Source organism: Thalassophryne amazonica, chromosome 5, assembly GCF_902500255.1.
Source record: "Thalassophryne amazonica chromosome 5, fThaAma1.1, whole genome shotgun sequence".
Classification (NCBI taxonomy): Eukaryota; Metazoa; Chordata; class Actinopteri; order Batrachoidiformes; family Batrachoididae; genus Thalassophryne; species Thalassophryne amazonica.
The window spans coordinates 129,226,537-129,246,847 of record NC_047107.1 but is presented as its reverse complement, the minus strand read 5'-3'; the positions used below and the strand labels follow the sequence as shown (position 1 = coordinate 129,246,847).

Below are 20,311 nucleotides of genomic sequence, written 5' to 3'. Positions count from 1 at the left end.
TGAGAGCCAACCACCAGTAGAGGCAAGCAAGAGTGTGTGAGTGTATATATGTGTGTGTGTGTGTGTATATGTATATATATATATATATATATATATATATATATATATATATATATATATATATATGTATATATGTATATGTATATATATGTGTGTGTGTATATATGTATATATATATATATGTGTGTGTATATACACTCAACAAAAATATAAACGCAACACTTTTGGTTTTGCTCCCATTTTGTATGAGATGAACTCAAAGATCTAAAACTTTTTTCACATACACAATATCACCATTTCCTTCAAATATTGTTCACAAACCAGTCTAAATCTGTGATAGTGAGCACTTCTCCTTTACTGAGATAATCCATCCCACCTCACAGGTGTGCCATGTCAAGATGCTGATTAGACACCATGATTAGTGCACAGGTGTGCCTTAGACTGCCCACAATAAAAGGCCACTCTGAAAGGTGCAGTTTTGTTTTATTGCGGGGGGATACCAGTCAGTATCTGGTGTGACCATTTGCCTCATGCAGTGCAACACATCTCCTTCGCATAGAGTTGATCAGGTTGTCAATTGTGGCCTGTGGAATGTTGGTCCACTTCTCTTCAATGGCTGTGCGAAGTTGCTGGATATTGGCAGGAACTGGTACACGCTGTCGTATACGCCAGTCCAGGGCATCCCAAACATGCTCAGTGGGTGACATGTCCGGTGAGTATGCCAGCCGTGCAAGAACTGGGACATTTTCAGCTTCCAAGAATTGTGTACAGATCCTTGCAACATGGGGCCGTGCATTATCCTGCTGCAACATGAGGTGATGTTCTTGGATGTATGGCACAACAATGGGCCTCAGGATCTCGTCACGGTATCTCTGTGCATTCAAAATGCCATCAATAAAATGCACCTGTGTTCTTCGTCCATAACAGACGCCTGCCCATACCATAACCCCACCGCCACCATGGGCCACTCGATCCACAACATTGACATCAGAAAACCGCTCACCCACACGACGCCACACACGCTGTCTGCCATCTGCCCTGAACAGTGTGAACCGGGATTCATCCGTGAAGAGAACACCTCTCCAACGTGCCAAACGCCAGCGAATGTGAGCATTTGCCCACTCAAGTCTGTTACGACGACGAACTGGAGTCAGGTCGAGACCCCGATGAGGACGACGAGCATGCAGATGAGCTTCCCTGAGACGGTTTCTGACAGTTTGTGCAGAAATTCTTTGGTTATGCAAACCGATTGTTTCGGCAGCTGTCCGAGTGGCTGGTCTCAGACGATCTTGGAGGTGAACATGCTGGATGTGGAGATCCTGGGCTGGTGTGGTTACACGTGGTCTGCGGTTGTGAGGCTGGTTGGATGTACTGCCAAATTCTCTGAAATGCCTTTGGAGACGGCTTATGGTAGAGACATGAACATTCAATACACGAGCAACAGCTCTGGTTGATATTCCTGCTGTCAGCATGCCAATTGTACGCTCCCTCAAATCTTGCGACATCTGTGGCATTGTGCTGTGTGATAAAACTGCACCTTTCAGAGTGGCCTTTTATTGTGGACAGTCTAAGGCACACCTGTGCACTAATCATGGTGTCTAATCAGCATCTTGATATGGCACACCTGTGAGGTGGGATGGATTATCTCAGCAAAGGAGAAGTGCTCACTATCACAGATTTAGACTGGTTTGTGAACAATATTTGAGGGAAATGGTGATATTGTGTATGTGGAAAAAGTTTTAGATCTTTGAGTTCATCTCATACAAAATGGGAGCAAAACCAAAAGTGTTGCGTTTATATTTTTGAGTGTATATATATATATGTATGTATGTATATATGTATGTATGTATGTATGTGTGTGCAGGTTTTGGTTTCAGTTCAGAAGGTTCTGGGTTCAAATCCCACCCCTGCCACATTTCTCCATGTAATGTGGAGTTTCGTCAGGAAGGGCATCCGGCGTAAAACCTGTGCCAGTTCAACGTGCAGATCCACCTTGGATTTGCTGTGGCAGCCTCGATTGCAAACAAGGGAGCAGCCGAAGGGACTCACATATATGTGTGTGTGTGTGTGTGTGTGTGTGTATATATATATATATATATATATATATATATATATATATATATATATATATACTTACTTATCTAACAGAACACAGTTTTTTTTAATGGCAGTTTTTCTAACACCAGGAGGGCATTATGCGGAGTGCCACAAGGGAGTTGCCTCAGATCCATTATTATTCACAATTTTCTCGAATGATTTGCCATATATTTTACATAAAGCTTGTATAGTAATCATGGGCGCAATTTGGTGAGGGATGGGGGGACATGTCCCCCCCACCTAATCAGCCAGGGGGGACAGAATATGGTATGTCCCCCCCACCTTCTGACATATGTGTGTACTTGAAACATGCTATTCCAGTCTTATGTGCAAACCTTGTCAGTTTTATGCGCAAAACTATGTCAGAATAGCATCTTTGTTTCTGCAAGTTTGTATTTTTAGCAGCATTGACTTGTTTACAACACCTGTTTCTTGTTTGTCACATTCAGAATTTTCTGGGACTGCATTTGCCCAGATTTGAAACCAAAAATAGTTGCCTCTAGGGACTAGTGTCAACACATAAGTATCAGTGGACCATATGCTAACTTACTAAATTCTGAAAGTTAGAAAAGGAAATCAGAAAAGCTATCTGGGACCTCAGAAAGCCCATCTGCAATTATTGCTTGATCTCCAAAATCAGTCTATGTAAGCGAAATTATGTTCAGTATGAGTGTTGTCATTAGTGCCACTTCGAAAATAAAATTCATGATAAGTAATTTATCCTCAACTTATGATCTGTTGTTTTTTCAAACTTATGCAAAAACAAATCTTGAGAAAAAAAATACAATATGTGATAGTTAATAATTATTAAGAACCTGTTCTTTCATATTTATGAATACATTTTACCACATTGCAGTTGTTTTTTTAATGAAAACTCAACCTATCATTCTTTTTGAGTTCTACACATGTGGTGATACCTTATTTACACCGGGATGTTAATAAAATCAATGTTGGCTATTCTCAGAATAAAGTACTTATGTCCACAGTTTCAAATTGTATAAGTCAAATGGTGTCCACTTTATGGTCGTCTCAAAACATTAAAATTACTGTTGTGGATGCTCAGAATGCATGAGTTTATCTAGAAACCGTTGGCTTCTGGGGGTCTAAAGCGGCCCCCAGACCCCCCAGCCTATGGGCTTCGGCCCTGCGGGCTTCTCACTTTGTCCCCCCAATTTCTAGTTCTAAATTGTGCCCTTGATAGTAATGTATGCAGATGATTCAATCATTTATACATCAGCACGCTCATGCAATGATCTTGACAGTGTTTTAAATATGGAATTGCATAATGTGGTTGAGTGGGTTACATCTAATAAGTTAGTGTTAAATACAGAGAGACTAAGTGTATGGTAATTGGATCTAGTTGTGGTGTTATGAAAAACCCCATATTAGACATTAAGATTAATAATATTATAATAAATCAGGTGCATGAGACCAAGCTGCTGGGTGTAGTGGTAGATTCAAAATTATCATAGAAAAAACATAGAAATAATATTTTTGTAAAAATGGGCAGGGGTATATCAATTATGAGAAGACATGCAAGGTTTCCAAGTATGCTATTAACGCACTATTATTAGTATATTTGGACTATTGCCCAGTAGTTTGGTCAAATGCTACTGGAGAAGTGATGAATAGATTACAGATTATTCAGAATAGGGCTGCTCGTGTGGCACTTAGATGCAATTATAAGACAAAAATTATCACAATGCATAAAAAATTAAACTGGTTGTTAGTCAAAGATAGACTTTTATATTCACAGATCATTTTTGTTAGAAAGATTATTGTCACTATGTTACCTTATATTTTGTTTAGGAATTTTTCTTTATGTTTGGAAAATCATACTTACAGAACCAGACATGCTGTGGTGGGCAATTTTACGTTACCTGTAGCTAGAACCAGTGCCATTAACAGTGTCACATTTAGGGGTATGCATGAATGGAATTTTTACCGGATTTTTCTTTAAAAAAACTGTCTGAAATAGTATTTATCGGTATAAGGACTAATCTGAGTCAACCCTTTCACCATGTATAGATGATTAATTTGATTTTATATGATTTTGGTTTTTATGTGATTTTTATTTTTAGATATTTTTTTTTAATGTTTTTTTGATTTACTATATTGTAAATCTGTTGGGCCCAGGAAGAGTAGCTGCAGCTAATGGCGATCCAAATAAAGAAGAAACTGTGGAAAAAACAAAACAAAAAACTCCACAGTAGATTGTTTGTGTGAGAGAATACCATAATCAAATGCCTCTGTAATTTTATCAGGATTTGCTGCTGTTGGGAATAATTTTTGTTTATTTAACTGGAACATTTTTGTTTGTTTGTAGGACATCCGGGTGTATCTGCAAACATGATGAAGAAAAAGAATTCACACAAGTAAGATGAATATTTAATTAAAAAAAGCAAAATTGAATCAGACTTTTTCTGCATTTCTACTAAAATTATTCTTATAAAAAGAAAATAAATGGAAATGTTACAGATTCCAAAGGATTTGATGAACCGATTAGCTCTTTGCTCTTTTTTTCCCCTCATTTCATTTTTTTTCTTTTGTGTTCAACTTTTCGTTTCTTCTTGTCCATCAATCTTTTTCCTTCATATTGTTCTTCCTTCCTACAATCTCTTTTTGTTCTTCATTCTGTGTTCATGGCAGGAAACAAAGGACCAGTGTCGGTCCCAGTAAGGCTCTGGTTCAGCCCAGAAGGAACATCGTGGGCTGCAGGATCCAGCACATCTGGAAGGAGGGCAGTAAGTTCTGTTACTCAGTCCTTCTCAAAGCTGAGCCTCAGGTTCAAAGTTTGGGGGGGAAAAATGAATAATTAACGAAAAACCTATCTAAAGCCATTTTTAACTCATTGAGTGCCAGCCATTTTCAAAGTTCAGAACATCCCAGTGCCAGGATTTTTCAGCATTTGTGTGTTTTTTTCAAGGTCCCTAGAAAATTGAGTTCTATGTCCATGTCAACAACAAACATACCAAAAGAAACATCAGACTTTCCTTTATCATCAGAAAAAAAACGTTTGTTTGTACCTCTTTCCATTCTTTAGTAATTGTCTGCAGAACTTGGGTGGCATCACTAAAAATGCTGATTTCTGACAAAAAACTGAGAAAATTGGCTTTTTGTGACAAGCAACATTTCAATGAGAAAATATCTTTGATTATAATTGTTTTTGCTTCAGTGACATCTCAAACACTATGAAAAGTGATCCTATTGTATAATGCACCAAAAAAAAAAAAAAACATCTGTCTCTTCTCTCGGCGGTGCGTATTTTCCCTCTGGCTCTCGCGTATCGGACCTTTTTTATTTTTTTCAAAAACCTGATGGATTTGAATCACGTGTGCTTGCATGAGCCTGTCGATTGCGTCATTTGCTTGTAAGCAGCCTTTGTGTGAGGTGTGTGTCGTGCGCTCGCCGTTTTTTCATTCCAAGGAAAAAGATGGAATGACTGGAGCAGCGCGACTGCATCACAGTTTAACAGACAGCCAGGTGGAAACCATTCGGATTAGGAGAGGTACAACCATAAGACGTCCGCACAACGGTGGAGAGCGAGCCGCGCTCCGGTCCACACTCACACTGCTACCACCCACAGAATGGGTTCCCTTGTGATTACAACTCTAATTATTTTACACAAGCTAGATAAGCTGATTCCCCCCCCCAATAAAAAATGTAATTGGCGCAATAACGCGTCTTTGGTGCTGAGTGTTACTATCTGAAAAGACGCATTTAAGCGTCAGTGGCACTCAATGAGTTAATTGGTTATTGGTTAGAAATTAAATGCTTTAAAATCTTTAAATGGATTTTATCAAGAATAGAATGTCTTGATTTCCAAGTCTTTTAAACACATCTTATCAGTGCAGATTGTTGAGAATTACACAGTATTTAGGTTATTCTACGTAACAGAATTACAATCAGAGCAGATTTTTAATGGTAACCTGGAATATGGCCAGATATTGCTCTCATTGTAATTCCGTTACCACAGAATTGCCCATTTCCCCTTTTGTTGGTTTAGCTGGGCAGCCAATGCTTTAAAGCATGTTTTTAAAGAACCTTCTATTCTTTCACACATTTTACACCATTTTCAAACATTTTAAACATGTTTTTTAAGAACTTTCTATTTTTTCACACACTTTACACCATTTTCAAACATTTTAAACTATTCTTTCACACATTTTACACCATTTTCAAACATTTTAAACATGTTTTTTAAGAACTTTCTATTCTTTCACACATTTTACATCATTTTCAAACATTTTAAACATGTTTTTAAAGAACTTTCTATTTTTTCACACACTTTACACCATTTTCAAACATTTTAAACTATTCTTTCACACATTTTACATCATTTTCAAACATTTTAAACATGTTTTTAAAGAACTTTCTATTTTTTCACACACTTTACACCATTTTCAAACATTTTAAACTATTCTTTCACACATTTTACATCATTTTCAAACATTTTAAACATGTTTTTAAAGAACTTTCTATTCTATTTTTTTCTTTTGTCATATTTTAAACATTGTTTTTTAACATTTAAACATCTCTGTGTTTTTAGACATTTTTGGCATAATTAACACAAGGGATGGGTACTGATAAGATTTTATCTATCAGTTCTGCTTATCGATCAGATTCCTTATCGATTCCCTTATCATTACCTCCTGTGAATTGTCTGTGCACTAAAAGTAGGCTTTACAGGTTTTCTATGTCAGTAACATTTTGAGTCTTAAAGTAAATAAATATGAAATTGGTCACTGGATCCTTGATCTTTGGACATAAATAAAAATAAACAAAATCTGTAGTTTTTCTCAAGTATTTCCTTTTAGACAATAATGGCATGAATTTAATGCCATACCTCCGAGCTGAGCGCTTACAACCGGCTGTGGTGCAAGTCAACATGAGTGTAATTCATAAAGAATGCAGGACATCTTATTTTGGAAGGAAAAAAAATGTTTTAGTCTGTTGTCTGTGTTCCAACATTTGGAAAGAGGTGTCATTTGATTTAAAACGCCGATTTGCTTTGAAGTTATTAATTCCGACCAGACTCTGTCTCAGCAGAGAGTGGCGCAGTGTTTGGAGCTGTGAGAATGGAACGGAGGACAATTTTCGTTTTTCTTGCTTGCAACAAGACAGGAGTCCCAGTTAGTGACTTTAATCGCACAAAAGTGACTCACGATTGACATTTTTAAATGGTTTTGAAGGGGTTAACAAGCAGACTTGCCGCTTCTGAAAAGCAGCAAAGCAATGAACCAACAAAGCAGTGGATCGGGACAGTGCTTTGTTGTTTCAAGCTTCAAAGTGGAGCCGTTACAGAAGCGGTTGATTAGACCCGCAGGCAGGGTCTGTAATCAACGTAAAGAAATGATCATTTTCCCGATAAAACACCCTCAAAAACAGCGGCTGCCCTGAAGGACCGATAAGGGACTCGTTAAGCAAAAAGGCAAATGTCGGTGGATCGAATGATTGCTTAATGTTTTTCATAAAAAACTGGTTCATGATGCCCATCCCTTGCCCCCCCCCCCACCCCAAGAACTCTGCCGCTCCGGGGTGGGGGAGGGGGGCTCACAGTTTGAAAACTGCTTCTTTAACTCATTTTTCTCTGTTTCATTGGAGCTGTTGCTGAGATTCTATTATTCCTGCATAAATGGTCCTGCAAAATTTCCACCAGGTGGAGACATTGCTCCATTTCAAGAACCTTGGGACACAATGACGACCAACCTGGATAATAAAATAATTTTAGCAGTAGGTCAGAGCGTTATGCAAAGACACGACCAGCAGCTGCGGCGCTGCGAGTGAGACGAGGACTAATTATTTTCTGTGTATGATCTGAATTAAATTGGTGATCCTTAACTTGTCAGAGAAGCCATGTCAAATGTTTGTCTGCTGCGGTGCAGGTAAGGCGTCTCAGTGGAAGGGGACGGTCCTGGACCAGGTTCCTGTCAACCCGTCTCTGTACCTGATCAAGTACGACGGCTTTGATTGCATCTACGGCCTGGAGCTGTACAGCGATGAGCGGGTGGTGGGGCTGGAGGTCCTGCCTGACCGAGTGGGTGAGGAAGGAGGCCGATTTTATTCTTCACCTTGTAAAAATTAATCTATGAATCGTGTCGTCCCAGCGGAAAAAACACATGGATGATTCAGTCATATTGAAGTGGATCGATTGGGTCCTAGTTCCTCCGTAGTAAAGGTTTTTTTGTTTACAGACTCTCATTATTATTTTTTTTTTTTTTTCCTAGCTCCAGCCCGAGTTAGCGACTCGCTGCTGGCAGACACGATGATCGGGAAGGCAGTGGAGCACATGTTTGAGACTGAGGACGGGCCAAAGGAGGAGTGGCGTGGGATGGTGCTGGCCCGGGCTCCCATCATGACTTCCTGGTTCTACATCACCTATGAGAAAGACCCTGTCCTCTACATGTACCAGCTGCTGGACGACTATAAGGAGGGAGACCTGCGCATCATGCCCGACTCCAGTAAGCACCGACTGATACATAAACTCAAAGATCGCAGACTTTATTATAACCCACCACGGAGGGGAGGCGGGTGGTGGAACGGGTTCTACGCATGCGTCCCATCTGTTTATTGGTGGTGATGTGAACTGTTGAACATATTTCCTAATAAAACTACTACTACCAGTACCAAAAATCAGACACTCCAGGAATTTGTGATTACATGATTTTAACAATTCAACAAAGAATTCAACCAATACACACGTATGCAGGGTTCTTACTGGGATTTTCTTCACAGCATAGGGGAGAACTTTGTGCGGCATAGCCATGTGGAGAACATTGTAGGCACAAGCATTGTTGGAGGGTCTGGGGGCATCTTCCCCCCCCCCCCCCCCCCCCAAACATTTTGCAATTTCTAACCATCTGAAACCCCATTTCCTGCATTTTGAGGGCCAAAATTTATAAAGTAAAGCCCAAGATTTTTATCTTTGTTACAGCCATACTTTAAAGCCAAAAGAAACGAGGCATTGGGACAAAACACGGAAGAGTGTTGAAATGTGTGTCAGAACTGCTAATTTACACACAACAGTTTACTGAAGAAAATCTTTACAAATGTGTTGTTTTACTTCAAGATTAATTTCTGATTACTGCACATTTTGAAGTAAAAAAAAATGTTTCTTACATTAGAAACCCTGTCAGTAAAATACTTTTAAATAAAAAAAAATAGTCTGGTAGATTCATTCATGTCTGTATTTCAACCAGGAAAAAAAAGGACACCGTATATAAATATTTCTTAAAAACACTGCTCCTGGCAGCACGGTGGATTAGTGGTTCCCACTGTTGCTTCACAGTGACAAGGTCATGGGTTCGATTCCCACCTGTGGTCTTTCTGTGTGGAGATTGTGTGTTCTCCCCGTGTCTGTGTGGGTTCCCTCCGAGTGCTCTGGCTTCCTCCCGCATCCAAAGACATGCAGGTTAGATGGACTGGAAACTTTAAATTGTCCGTAGGTGTGAATGTGTTTGTTTGACTGTATGTGACCCTGCGTCAGACGGGCGTCCTGTCCAGGGTGAACCCCACCTCGCGCTCGATGACTGCTAGGATAGGCTCCAGCCCTCCGCAACCCTTAACTGAAGTAAGCGGTTGAAGATGTGTATGTTATAAACACAACAGGAGATGATGTAACAACAGCTGCAGTGTGTCTGTTAGTTAGGATTTCTCAGTGACATAAACTTCATGATATAAGTTTTTAATTTAGTCATTTCAACATTTAATTACATCCTTGTAGACCATGTGATTGCCAGTGACGTGCGGTGAGGTTGATGGCTGGTGAGGCACTGACTTCATCACAATCAGATTTACGAACATGTGAAGCTCACAGTGTAGTTTATTCACCGTTTGATTGGCAGCAGTTAATGGGTTATGTTTAAAATCTCATATCAGTATTCTTACCCATACAAACTGTAGCACACAAAAAAGCACATTTAATTAAAAAAAAATGTTATTATGGTCTTACCTTTACTCATAAATGAAGTCCATGTACCGCTCCTTCTGAACAAAAGCATCAGTGACTTAATTGTGGAAGTTTAACTTATCTTCCTTCAGTTTTAAAGTCTCTCTGTCTCAGTGGAGATCACTGCCAGGGAACAAAGTCGTCCTTCATCCTGACTGTATATATATCTGTGTCCACACATTGTCACAAGTTGAGAAAATAAGGCAGGTTGAACATTGAAAAGGACGTCCACACAGCCAGACTTCAGTGTGTCCCACTGCATTTTAAAAGAGCGACTCTTCTGTTGGCTGAAGCAAACCTTTCAGCTATGGTGTTGGTTGTCCTTTAATTATTACCTCCTGCTTTGATTGAAAGTCCAGTTTTATAAAATTGTTTCAGTTTGGATATATAATTCTCCATTCTGAAAGTAAAGTTCAGGCGAGAGGAGAAAAATAAATGAATGGATGCTCTCGTAGTTTGCTGTCACTTATGCTGCAGCTGAGGAGTTGCTGCAAGAAGTATCCCTGTGAGCACTACCGCCCCCTACCATGAGGCAGGAGAACTGCGTGACTCACCTGGTGCCTTTTTGCAGCTGTTTTTTTGATCGCTTAGCAGACGAAACATGTTGCACACACACATACAGCTGTTGACCAAAAACACTGTACATTATGTACATCAGCTAAACTATGGAATTTAAGTTCATACAGCCAAAGTGTTTGACCATTTTAATGGTGACACAGAGAGAGACAGTGAGACAGTCTGACTGCACAGCGTGCCAGCAGTTAGTCCAGTGACTGCGCAGTCCAAGGTGAGGCACGGCTGGCTGCTGCCTCACCGCACGTCTCTGCTCAATAATTGAACGGCAAATGTGAAAATTCAGCAATTTTGAATAAAATAATCTAAAACTGGTGAAGTTAAAAGGAAAATACCGTATTTTCCGGACTATAAGTCGCACCGGAGTATAAGTCGCACCAGCCACTTTATCCATTATAAAGAAAAACAAACCATAAATAAGTCGCACCGGAGTATAAGTCGCACCAGCCACTTTATCCATTATGAAGAAAAATAAACCATAAATAAGTTGCACTGGACTATAAGTCCCATGGACATACAGGTATGTTAACATGAAAAGTTCAGATGATAATATTGTGACGGCTACCGTTTTCGGATGCATATTTCACCAGTCGCAACTTGTAATCTGCAGAGTATGATTTTCTTTTTGGTGGCATTTTTTCGGGCCTTCTCCGTTGTCTTGTTAAGTTATCAGTAACGTTAAAATTTTTATTTTTCTATGGTAGTCAGAAGTCACAGGAACAGTCACACAAGCCTCGAGTGCCCTCTCGTGAGCTGCATTTTACCTACGGATATGTTTGTATTTTGCCGAACCGTGCAGCACCTACCTGCGCAGCTCATGACCACCCAGCGTTGTCGATCCAGCTCCTTCCAAGTGCAGACGCTAATCCTCCGCCGTCGCTCAGTGCTCCCATGCAGCTCTCAGCGTCAACTCTGCTCACACTGATATCCAAGGGTTGAAGCTGTCTTGTTAGCCGTCCCGGAATAAACACCATGTTCGTCTGCTTCAAACGCTTTTCACAATCATCGACGCCAGCTCCTTCCAAGTGCACACGCTAATCCTCCGCCGTCGCTCACCCAATGCTCCCACGCAGCTCTCAGCGTCAACTTATTCTGCTCACATTGATATCCAAGGGTTGAAGCTGTTCTGTTCGCCATGCCGGAATAACAGCAAGCACCGTGTTCGTCAGCTTCACACGCTGTGGGTGAGGTGAGGAATACGCATCCAAAGTTCTGTTCTCTGATTGGTTATCGCGACCAGCGTGAACTATAGGATGGCCGTCATACTACAGTGCCCATGATGCATTGCATTTCCTTTTCCGGTGGCCATTTTAAAACGTAGATCGACTCTGTCACGTAAAATTGTTTTGTTACAGTAAATTAATTGAGATCCTACCGGTATATTTTTCATTTATAAGTCGCACCGGAGTATAGGTCGCACCCCCGGCCAAAACATGTAAAAAAGTGCGACTTATAGTCCGGAAAATACGGTAACTTTATAGTACAAATCACTGGATAAATATAATAAATGGTTAAACTCTTTTATGACACATTATGTGTCATAAAAGAGTTTAAGCATCATCTAATTAAATTTTCAGATGATGCAGCACTGGTGGCACTACTCTCAGGAAAACAACAACCAGTTTTGTACCATGACTGTGTTAAAAGCCTGGTTGAGTGGTGTGACCAGAACGCACTCATTATAAACTCGGCCAAGACTGAGGACGTCATCTTTGGCCAACATCAACTCACCACTGCTCCTGTGGTCATACATCAGGAGATCATCAAACAGTCTGACTCTTTCAAATATCTAGGAGTGTATGTGGACAGCGCCCTCTCCTGGAATGTTCACATAGACTATCTGTGCAACAAGCTGCAGCGGAGAATATACTTTTTAAGGAGACTCCGAACCTTTGGAGCCAGTCCAGTTATTCTGGACCAGTTCTACACAGCTACCATTCAGAGTGTGTTGCTGTGTGGCAGCTCTGTGTGGTTCTGTGGCCTCTCAGTGCAGCTGAAGAACAGGATACTGAGGCTCTTCAACATCTGCTCCAAAACTGTGGGCCACTTGGTGGAGAACAAATTCACAGAGCTGTGCAGGAAATAAGCCTTACGACTTGCGGATAAAATCTCTACAGACTCAGCCCATGTTCTGAACCGTGAATATGAGCTTCTTCCTTCTGGGAAGCGCTTCAGAGTGCATCGTTACAGGAGGAAGAGATACAAGAACTCATTTGTGCCACACTCCATCGCACTTTTAAATCAGAGGGAGACCAAATGAACACGTTGTTGCAGACCACACACTGGTTGTAAAATTATTTTATGCTGAGTGTTTTATGATGAATGTTTGATGTGTTTTTCACGTCTTGGAGCTTTGGCAGTTTATGTAAGTCGATTTTCTGTTTTACGGACAAAGTTTTATCTTACAACCATTTAATTTGTTTCATTTTACTTTTTTTTTTTTCTTTCTGTGATGTCAGGTGAGGCACAAACTCACCAGCCTCACCTGACCGCACATCACTGGTGATTGCTGTTAATGTTGTAATCAGGACAGAGTAGTAGAGAAGCTTGAATCTTCGACTGGACTGGGTTGCTTGACGTGAGGACGTTTCGCTTCAAATCACAGAAGCTTCCTCAGCTAAAATTCTTGCTCTGGTAGTCTGACTTCTGTCTTGACTCTTGTAGAGAAGAATAAACCAGAAGCCAACAAAAGCTGGAGTTTTTTAACCTAACCAGACCCCACCTACCGAGAGGCTGACTGCTATAGGCTAGTGACTAAACAATAGCTCTAATTAGCACCTATTGTCAAAGTCAGTGTCTTTATTTGTCTCCCTAAGGAGAAATTTGCCTTGGGCAGAGTGTGCTACACAACAACACATCCAGTACATAGCACCCATACATTAAAAACAACACAGTAAGTCAAAGGATAAAATGTAAATACACAACATTATTAACATCTTTGTGCAAATTCTGCAATACATACCCTTAAGCTATCTTCCCAGAACTATCTGCTGATTTATGAGCTTCACTGATAATGGAATAAATGAATATTTATATCGATTATATTTACAAACAGGAACCCTGTACCTCCTTCCTGAGTTAAGTAAAGTATATTCAGAGTGCAGTACATGAGACTCATCTGTTAAAATATTGTCAGCACATCTGAGAACTGCCTGTTCAAACAACTCTTGGGGAGTTACAGGGACCACCATACCCATGATTTTGCCAGCTGTCTTAATCAGATTTAATATTTGAGTTTTTGATTTAACCGTTAAATTACAAAACCAGCTAGTAATACCATACCGTAACACGGACTCAATCGTTGCTCTGTAGAAAATCAGTATAATATTCCTACATACACCAAACAGTCGGAGTCGACGAAGAAAGTGCAAACGCTGGTGGATTCGGGCACAAACACTTGACATGTGCCAGCTTAAGTTATTATCGATATAAACCCCCAGATATTTATATGAATCCACCTGTTCAATGTTACGTCCATGTATGGTGACCACACTACGGTCTCCAACAGACCGAGGGTCCACCAACATCTCCACTGTTTTATTAACATTAATCTGCAATTGATGGACATCACACCAGTTCACAAACCTGTCCACTCCAGATTTGGGACAACTTGAATTAGTACTAGTGTTCAGCAGACTGAGTATTACAGTGTCATCTGAAAATTTAACAACATACTGGTTTGGCTGATAGCTGATGCAGTCATTGGTATACAGTGTAAATAAAAAAGGTGAACTAACACAGCCCTGAGGGACTCCAGTGCTACTTAATGCAATATCAGAGCAGACAGAATTGACCTTCACCTGCTGTGACCTGTTTGTTAAAAAAGAATGATACCACTTAATTAAAAAAGGGTTCACATTCAGCTGAATAATTTTTTGAAGAAGGATATGTGACCGGATACAGTTAAAAGCAGAACTAAAATCAATAAAAACTAATTTGGCATATGCAGAGGAACTCTCAAGATGCTTTAAAACCCAGTTCATTATAGTTAAAATGGCATCACTCGTACTCCGCTTCCTTTTGTACACAAACTGATACTGATCCAAGTGTGGCTCCACCTCTACAGTAAGCCCCCCCCCCCCCCCCCCCGTGTTTTACCAGAGTTTTTGTTCCTGTCCAGGCGGATGTGTGTAAATCCATCCACTCGAATGAAGCTGTCCGGTATATCATCGCTAAACCATGTTTCTGTAAAAGCCATTAATCCGGACTCACGGAACTCATAACAAGCTCCAGTTTGTAAGCGCAACTCATCCAGTTTATTTTTAAGTGAGCGCGCATTGCAGAGCAGGATGGGTGGCAGCGGTAGCTTGGTGGCTGCACGGATGCGTTGTCTCAGGCCGCTTCTCTTCCCCCGCTTCCTAAGTCTCCTGCTTCACCGACAATCCGGTCGGTATTGTCGTACCAACTCCCTCGGAACCTCGTCCAGCAGGCCCAACGATGGAAGAGCTCTGTGGTCTTGTAAACCCAGCAACTCCGTACGGCTATACACTAGCCCCTCAGTGCTAACAGCCCCATCCACAGAGCAGTGGGCTATCCGGCTAACAGAACCATACTCCCTCTCAGCCTCCACACACAGTCAAAAGCATAAACCGCACATTTGGTCCACCATTGACAAGCGGTAGACAGAAAGAAAAGAACAAACATCAACAGCCTCCATACCAAACAAGCATTTTGTAGCAGAAACCCTCCTCCGTGTCGCCAGCAGAGCAGCGCCATCCAGACAAGACAGACATTGTGCTCTAGTTAGCACTCTCCTAATGACAGGATGGAAGCCTCCCCTGATGGCTCCCTTGACGACTCTCTCCTGATGACGTGAATGACTCATTACCATGAACTAAAGACTGAAACTGCTTTGACCTGAGTACCACATTGTAAACAGGGGACAAAGCGTGTCTGAGACCCGCTCCGCGGTTAAGGCTGGGTTTCAACTATTTTACAAAGAATGCTTCCTTGACACCTCTCTCAAACTATTTCTTCTCTCTGGCTAAGATTTTAACTTCCTTGTCCTCAAACGTGTGGTTAGTGTCTTTCAGGTGGAGATGAACTGCAGACTGAGGTCCACTGGCGACCTTTCTGCTGTGCTGGTATAGCCTCTTGTGTAAAAGTTGCTTCATCTCACCTATGTAGTGTTCATTACAGTTTTCCTGACATCTGCTATGATACACTACATTGCTCTGTTTGTAACCAGGGATCCTGTCCTTAGGGTGAACTAATTTCTGTCTCAAGGTGTTGACTGGTTTAAACTAAACTGGGATTTTGTGCTGTCTGAAGATCCTCTGTAGTTTTTCCCCTACTCCTGCTAAATAAGGGAGAGACACTCCTCTTCTTCTTGTCTCTGTCTCCTGTCTATCTGGTCTCTTTGTTTTCTGGGACTTCTGCACTTTGTCCAGGGACCAGCGTGGGTACCCACATAATGTGAGGGCTTTCCGTACAAGTTGTTGCTCTTTAGCCCTTCCCTCTGTAGTTGTGGGCACCTGTAGGGCTCTGTGTTGAAGTGTCCTGTTCACCCCGAGCTTGTGTTCAAGGGGGTGGTTTGAGCCAAAGAGCAGATATTGGTCGGTGTGAGTGGGTTTTCTGTAAACCCCTGTCTGGAGCTGCCTGTTCTCTCCAATCGTTAACATCACAGTCCAAGAAGGCTAAATGGTTGTTTCTGGCATCCTCACGTGTGAATTTGATATTGGAGTCCACCAAATTGATGTGTTCTGTAAAGTCCTCGACCTCCTGTTGCTTGATTTTAACCCATGTGTCATCAACATATCTGAACCAGTGACTGGGAGAGATGCCCGTGAACGACGTCAAGGCTGTCTTCTCCACTCGCTCCATGTACAGATTGGCCACAATGGGGGATACCGGAGACCCCATCGCACAACCATGGATCTGCCTGTAGTAATTCCCCCTAAACAAGAAATACATGGTGTTAAGACAGATCTCCAAGAATTGACAGATGTGGTCTGGTGTGAGTTTGGTCCTTTCAGGTAGAGACACATCTTCCAGCAGTCTCTGCCTCACAGCTGAGACGGCCTCAGCGGTGGGGATGCAGGTGAACAACAAAGTCACATCAAATGACACCATAGTTTCATCTGCCTCCAGCTGCAGGTCCTTGATTTTGTTCACAAAATCTTGTGTGTTCTCCACATGGTAGTCTGAGTTACCCACTAGAGGAGCCAAAATCCACTTGAGGTGCTTGGCCAAATTGTATGTGATGGAATCTGTGCTACATACAATAGGCCTGAGTGGCACGTCCTGTTTGTGGATTTTGGGCAGTCCATAGATGCATGGAGTGGCGTCCCCCGGGTACAGTCTGTAGTATGTCTGCCTGTCGATGAGTCCCTCTTTCTCCAGGTTTTGGAGGCAGCTAATGATTTTCTTCTTATAGCCACTCGTGGGGTCTCTCTTCAGACGTTCGTATGTACTGGAGTCATTGAGCAAGTTGTTGATCGTGGCCTCGTAGTCCGATGTGTTCAGGACCACCGTGCATCTGCCTTTATCTGCTGGCAGGATAAGGATGCTTTGGTCCTTCTGCAGTGCTGCCAAAGCTTTCTGTTCTTCTCCTGTGATGTTGGACGGAGGAGGCTTAGCATTGTTAAGCGCTGCTGTGACTCTTAGTCGGAGGTCCCCAGCTTCTGACTCTGACAAACTGTTGTGTTTAATGGCTGACTGGTTAAAATCTTAGCCAGAGAGAAGAAATGGTTTGAGAGAGGTGTCAAGGAAGCATTCTTTGTAAAACAGTTGAAACCCAGCCTTAACCGCGGAGTGGGTTTCAGACATGCTTTGTCCCCTGTTTACAATGTGGTACTCAGGTCAAAGCAGTTTCAGTCTTTTGTTCATGGTAATGAGTCATTCACGTCATCAGGAGAGAGTCATCAAGGGAGCCATCAGGGGAGGCTTCCGTCCTGTCATTAGGAGAGTGCTAACTAGAGCACAATAGGTGCTAATTAGAGCTATTGTTTAGTCACTAGCCCATAGCCTATAGCAGTCAGCCTCTCGGTAGGTGGGGTCTGGTTAGGTTAAAAAAACTCCAGCTTTAGTTGGCTTCTGGTTTATTCTTATCTACAAGAGTCAAGACAGAAGTCAGACTACCAGAGCAAGAATTTTAGCTGAGGAAGCTTCTGTGATTTGAAGCGAAACGTCCTCACGTCAAGCAACCCAGTCCGGTCGGAGATTCAAGCTTCTCTACTATGGAAACCACCTGGACAACTGAGAGTCTACACAGAAATATCAGGACAGAGTATTTTCTAAAATATGAATTTGACTGTTCTAGTGACTGTGAATGTTTGGAAATGGCTTATTTTCTTTGGTGATGGTTTCCAACTTTCCATGAACCTGTACCTGTCCTGAGCCTGACTCAATTCACTCCAACTCACTCTGTGCTTGTTTAAACCTCATGGAGTTTTAATAGAAAATGCAGGAGGGAAACTGCTTCCTGTCTAGTAGCAGCAGGCGGAGATCGAGCTCATGGCACCAAAATCAGAAGCAGCCATTTAGTTCCACATGTCTGTATTGAACATTACATAACTGGTAATTGTGTGTGCTATTAAGTTGAAATAAGAATGTCTTGAAGTTGCACGCTGTGACACCAATGCTTTGTAGTTGCAGTTCCGCTGTTCTGCCACTATGTGCTGTGTATGCACAATCAGAGTTGTGTGTGTGTGTATATATATATGTATATGTGTGTGTGTGTGTATAATTAATTAATTAATTTTTACATTAAAGCAGTTTTAACTAAAGTGAAATAATTTCTCTGGTGTTCTGTCTTGTTGTAGATGACAGCGGCCCGGCGGAGCGGGAACCCGGTGAGGTGGTCGACAGCTTGGTGGGCAAACAGGTGGAATACGCCAAGGAGGACGGTGGGAAGCGGTCTGGCATGGTCATTCACCAGGTGGAGGCCAAGCCATCAGTCTACTTCATCAAGTTCGACGACGATTTCCATATCTACGTCTACGACCTGGTCAAAACCTCCTAAGACCGTAACACCTGGTCCAGGACCCCAAAAACGACTTGACAAGACCTGCTCATACCCATCAAACACTCTGCCGACAAAAGAAAACACGGTTTGAAACCTTCCCCAAGTGTCCTGAAGGAACCAGGATCTCTGGAGTCGGCCTGATTGTTTTTTTTTTGTTTGGTCTGTTCATATGTTTAATAAACTCTTTGTGACTGCGAGAGTCTCAGTCGGGTTCTGTGAAGACTCACTAAAGTGTTTGAAATCATATATCATTCAGAGTTTTTGTTCAGGTTTCTGTAGACCGTGTTTGAGACATTTTCATCAAATCCTGCAACAGACAACAAGTGACCAAACAACCAACAGACTGAGGCCACAGTGTTGTTTGGAGCCGCTGCAGACCTGATTAGCTGTTGTAGCTTTTGGAGTATGTGGGGCAATAACGTGAAGATGTAGCTAATATTACAAGTCAGATTTAAAAAAAAAAAAAAAAACTTATTTCCCACAAAGACTGAAGAAATCCAGCTTCAGTTGGACACCACAGACTCTGAGATCTGAAAAGACAACATCCTGAGAACTTTCTAGGAAAAGATTTCCCCACTGAAATGTCAGCTGTTTGAGAAGCAAAGCAGGTCCACACCTCTACACAACCAGCGGAAGAACCTCCTCGTTCCTGAAGGTCCATCTGAGACCGCGGTAGACTTCAGGACAACACAAGAACTGGAGTTAGCTGATGTTAATGAAGTGATCTAAGGAAAATGGAATACAAGGTTCCGTTCTTACCAAATGGAAGTTTGTTTGGATTTCTTGTGTTCTGGACTGAAGGGCATACACAAGGATTATGGGTCCAGTAGCAGAGGGTTTTACTGAACCTGCGTCCAGAGACTGTCATTGAGGATTTGTTGGATTAGTCGGAGGACACAGACTCGTTCAGTTCTGCTCTCGTTGGTATATTAGCTGTCATTCCTTGTTCCAGCAGGTTGAACTTCTCAGATGTTTGACCTCAGCCTGTTGGTGTGTTTTTCTCCATGGATTCGACTGCATCAGTTGGTGTGATAGCGTCGTTAAACATCTTTAGCAAAACGAGGAAACTGCCTAAAATCACATCTCACTTTAAGGACACTAATAACATAAATGTCCAGTTCCCGCAGTAAGAACTGATCAAATCGCATATCTGTGCCTGTTCGTGATAAATCGTTTGTTGTTGGCTTGTTGGTTTATGTTTCCTGATACACTTTTCTTTTTATTAAAGATTTTTGTTTTATTTTTGACATTTGTTCAGCTTCAGTTCCCAAATATATCCAAGGTTCGAACAATCAATAATTCATGTTTCTGTCTCAGTTGATCAGTTGTTTTTTTTTTTTGTTTCTTTTGTTTTTGTTTTTTTGTCATTCCAGTGTTCTCTGTCAGGATTTAGATAAATTTATCGGGGGGGTTGGCTCAACATGCAGATATTTGGGGACGTTTTCACCTGAAAAGGGTTTTTTTTTGTGTGTGTGTGTCTCTGTGTCCAGTATGACGTGTTTGTAGACACGCTTGTACCAGTTTCACAAAAGGAACTGGCTATTCACACGGCAGCCGTATCCATAACTCTGATTCTGTTTGTCCGGCAAGACCCTGGTTGCGAAGTAGGGAACTATGAAGGTGCTGACACAGCAAATTCACGCCATTTTTCAGCGGCTGTCTGAATAAATCATTCCACTATTCGCCCGGCAACATGCTGCTCGTTGTATGTATGATGAAATTGATTA

General features: G+C 41.6%; 1 protein-coding gene across 2 annotated transcripts in view; it reads left to right on the top strand.

Moving 5' to 3' along the window:
- Positions 1-19,883, top strand: part of LOC117511335 (spindlin-1-like) — a 72,833-nt gene extending 52,950 nt beyond the window's left edge. For both annotated transcript variants that reach the window (XM_034171363.1, XM_034171362.1), the window contains exons 3-7: positions 4,424-4,472; positions 4,747-4,841; positions 7,983-8,138; positions 8,325-8,558; positions 18,382-19,883. In XM_034171363.1, the coding sequence (XP_034027254.1) occupies positions 4,424-4,472; positions 4,747-4,841; positions 7,983-8,138; positions 8,325-8,558; positions 18,382-18,581 (734 nt within the window). In that variant the 3' untranslated portion in view covers positions 18,582-19,883. The remainder of the gene's footprint in view (positions 1-4,423; positions 4,473-4,746; positions 4,842-7,982; positions 8,139-8,324; positions 8,559-18,381) is intronic.
- The last annotated feature ends 428 nt before the right edge of the window (positions 19,884-20,311 follow it).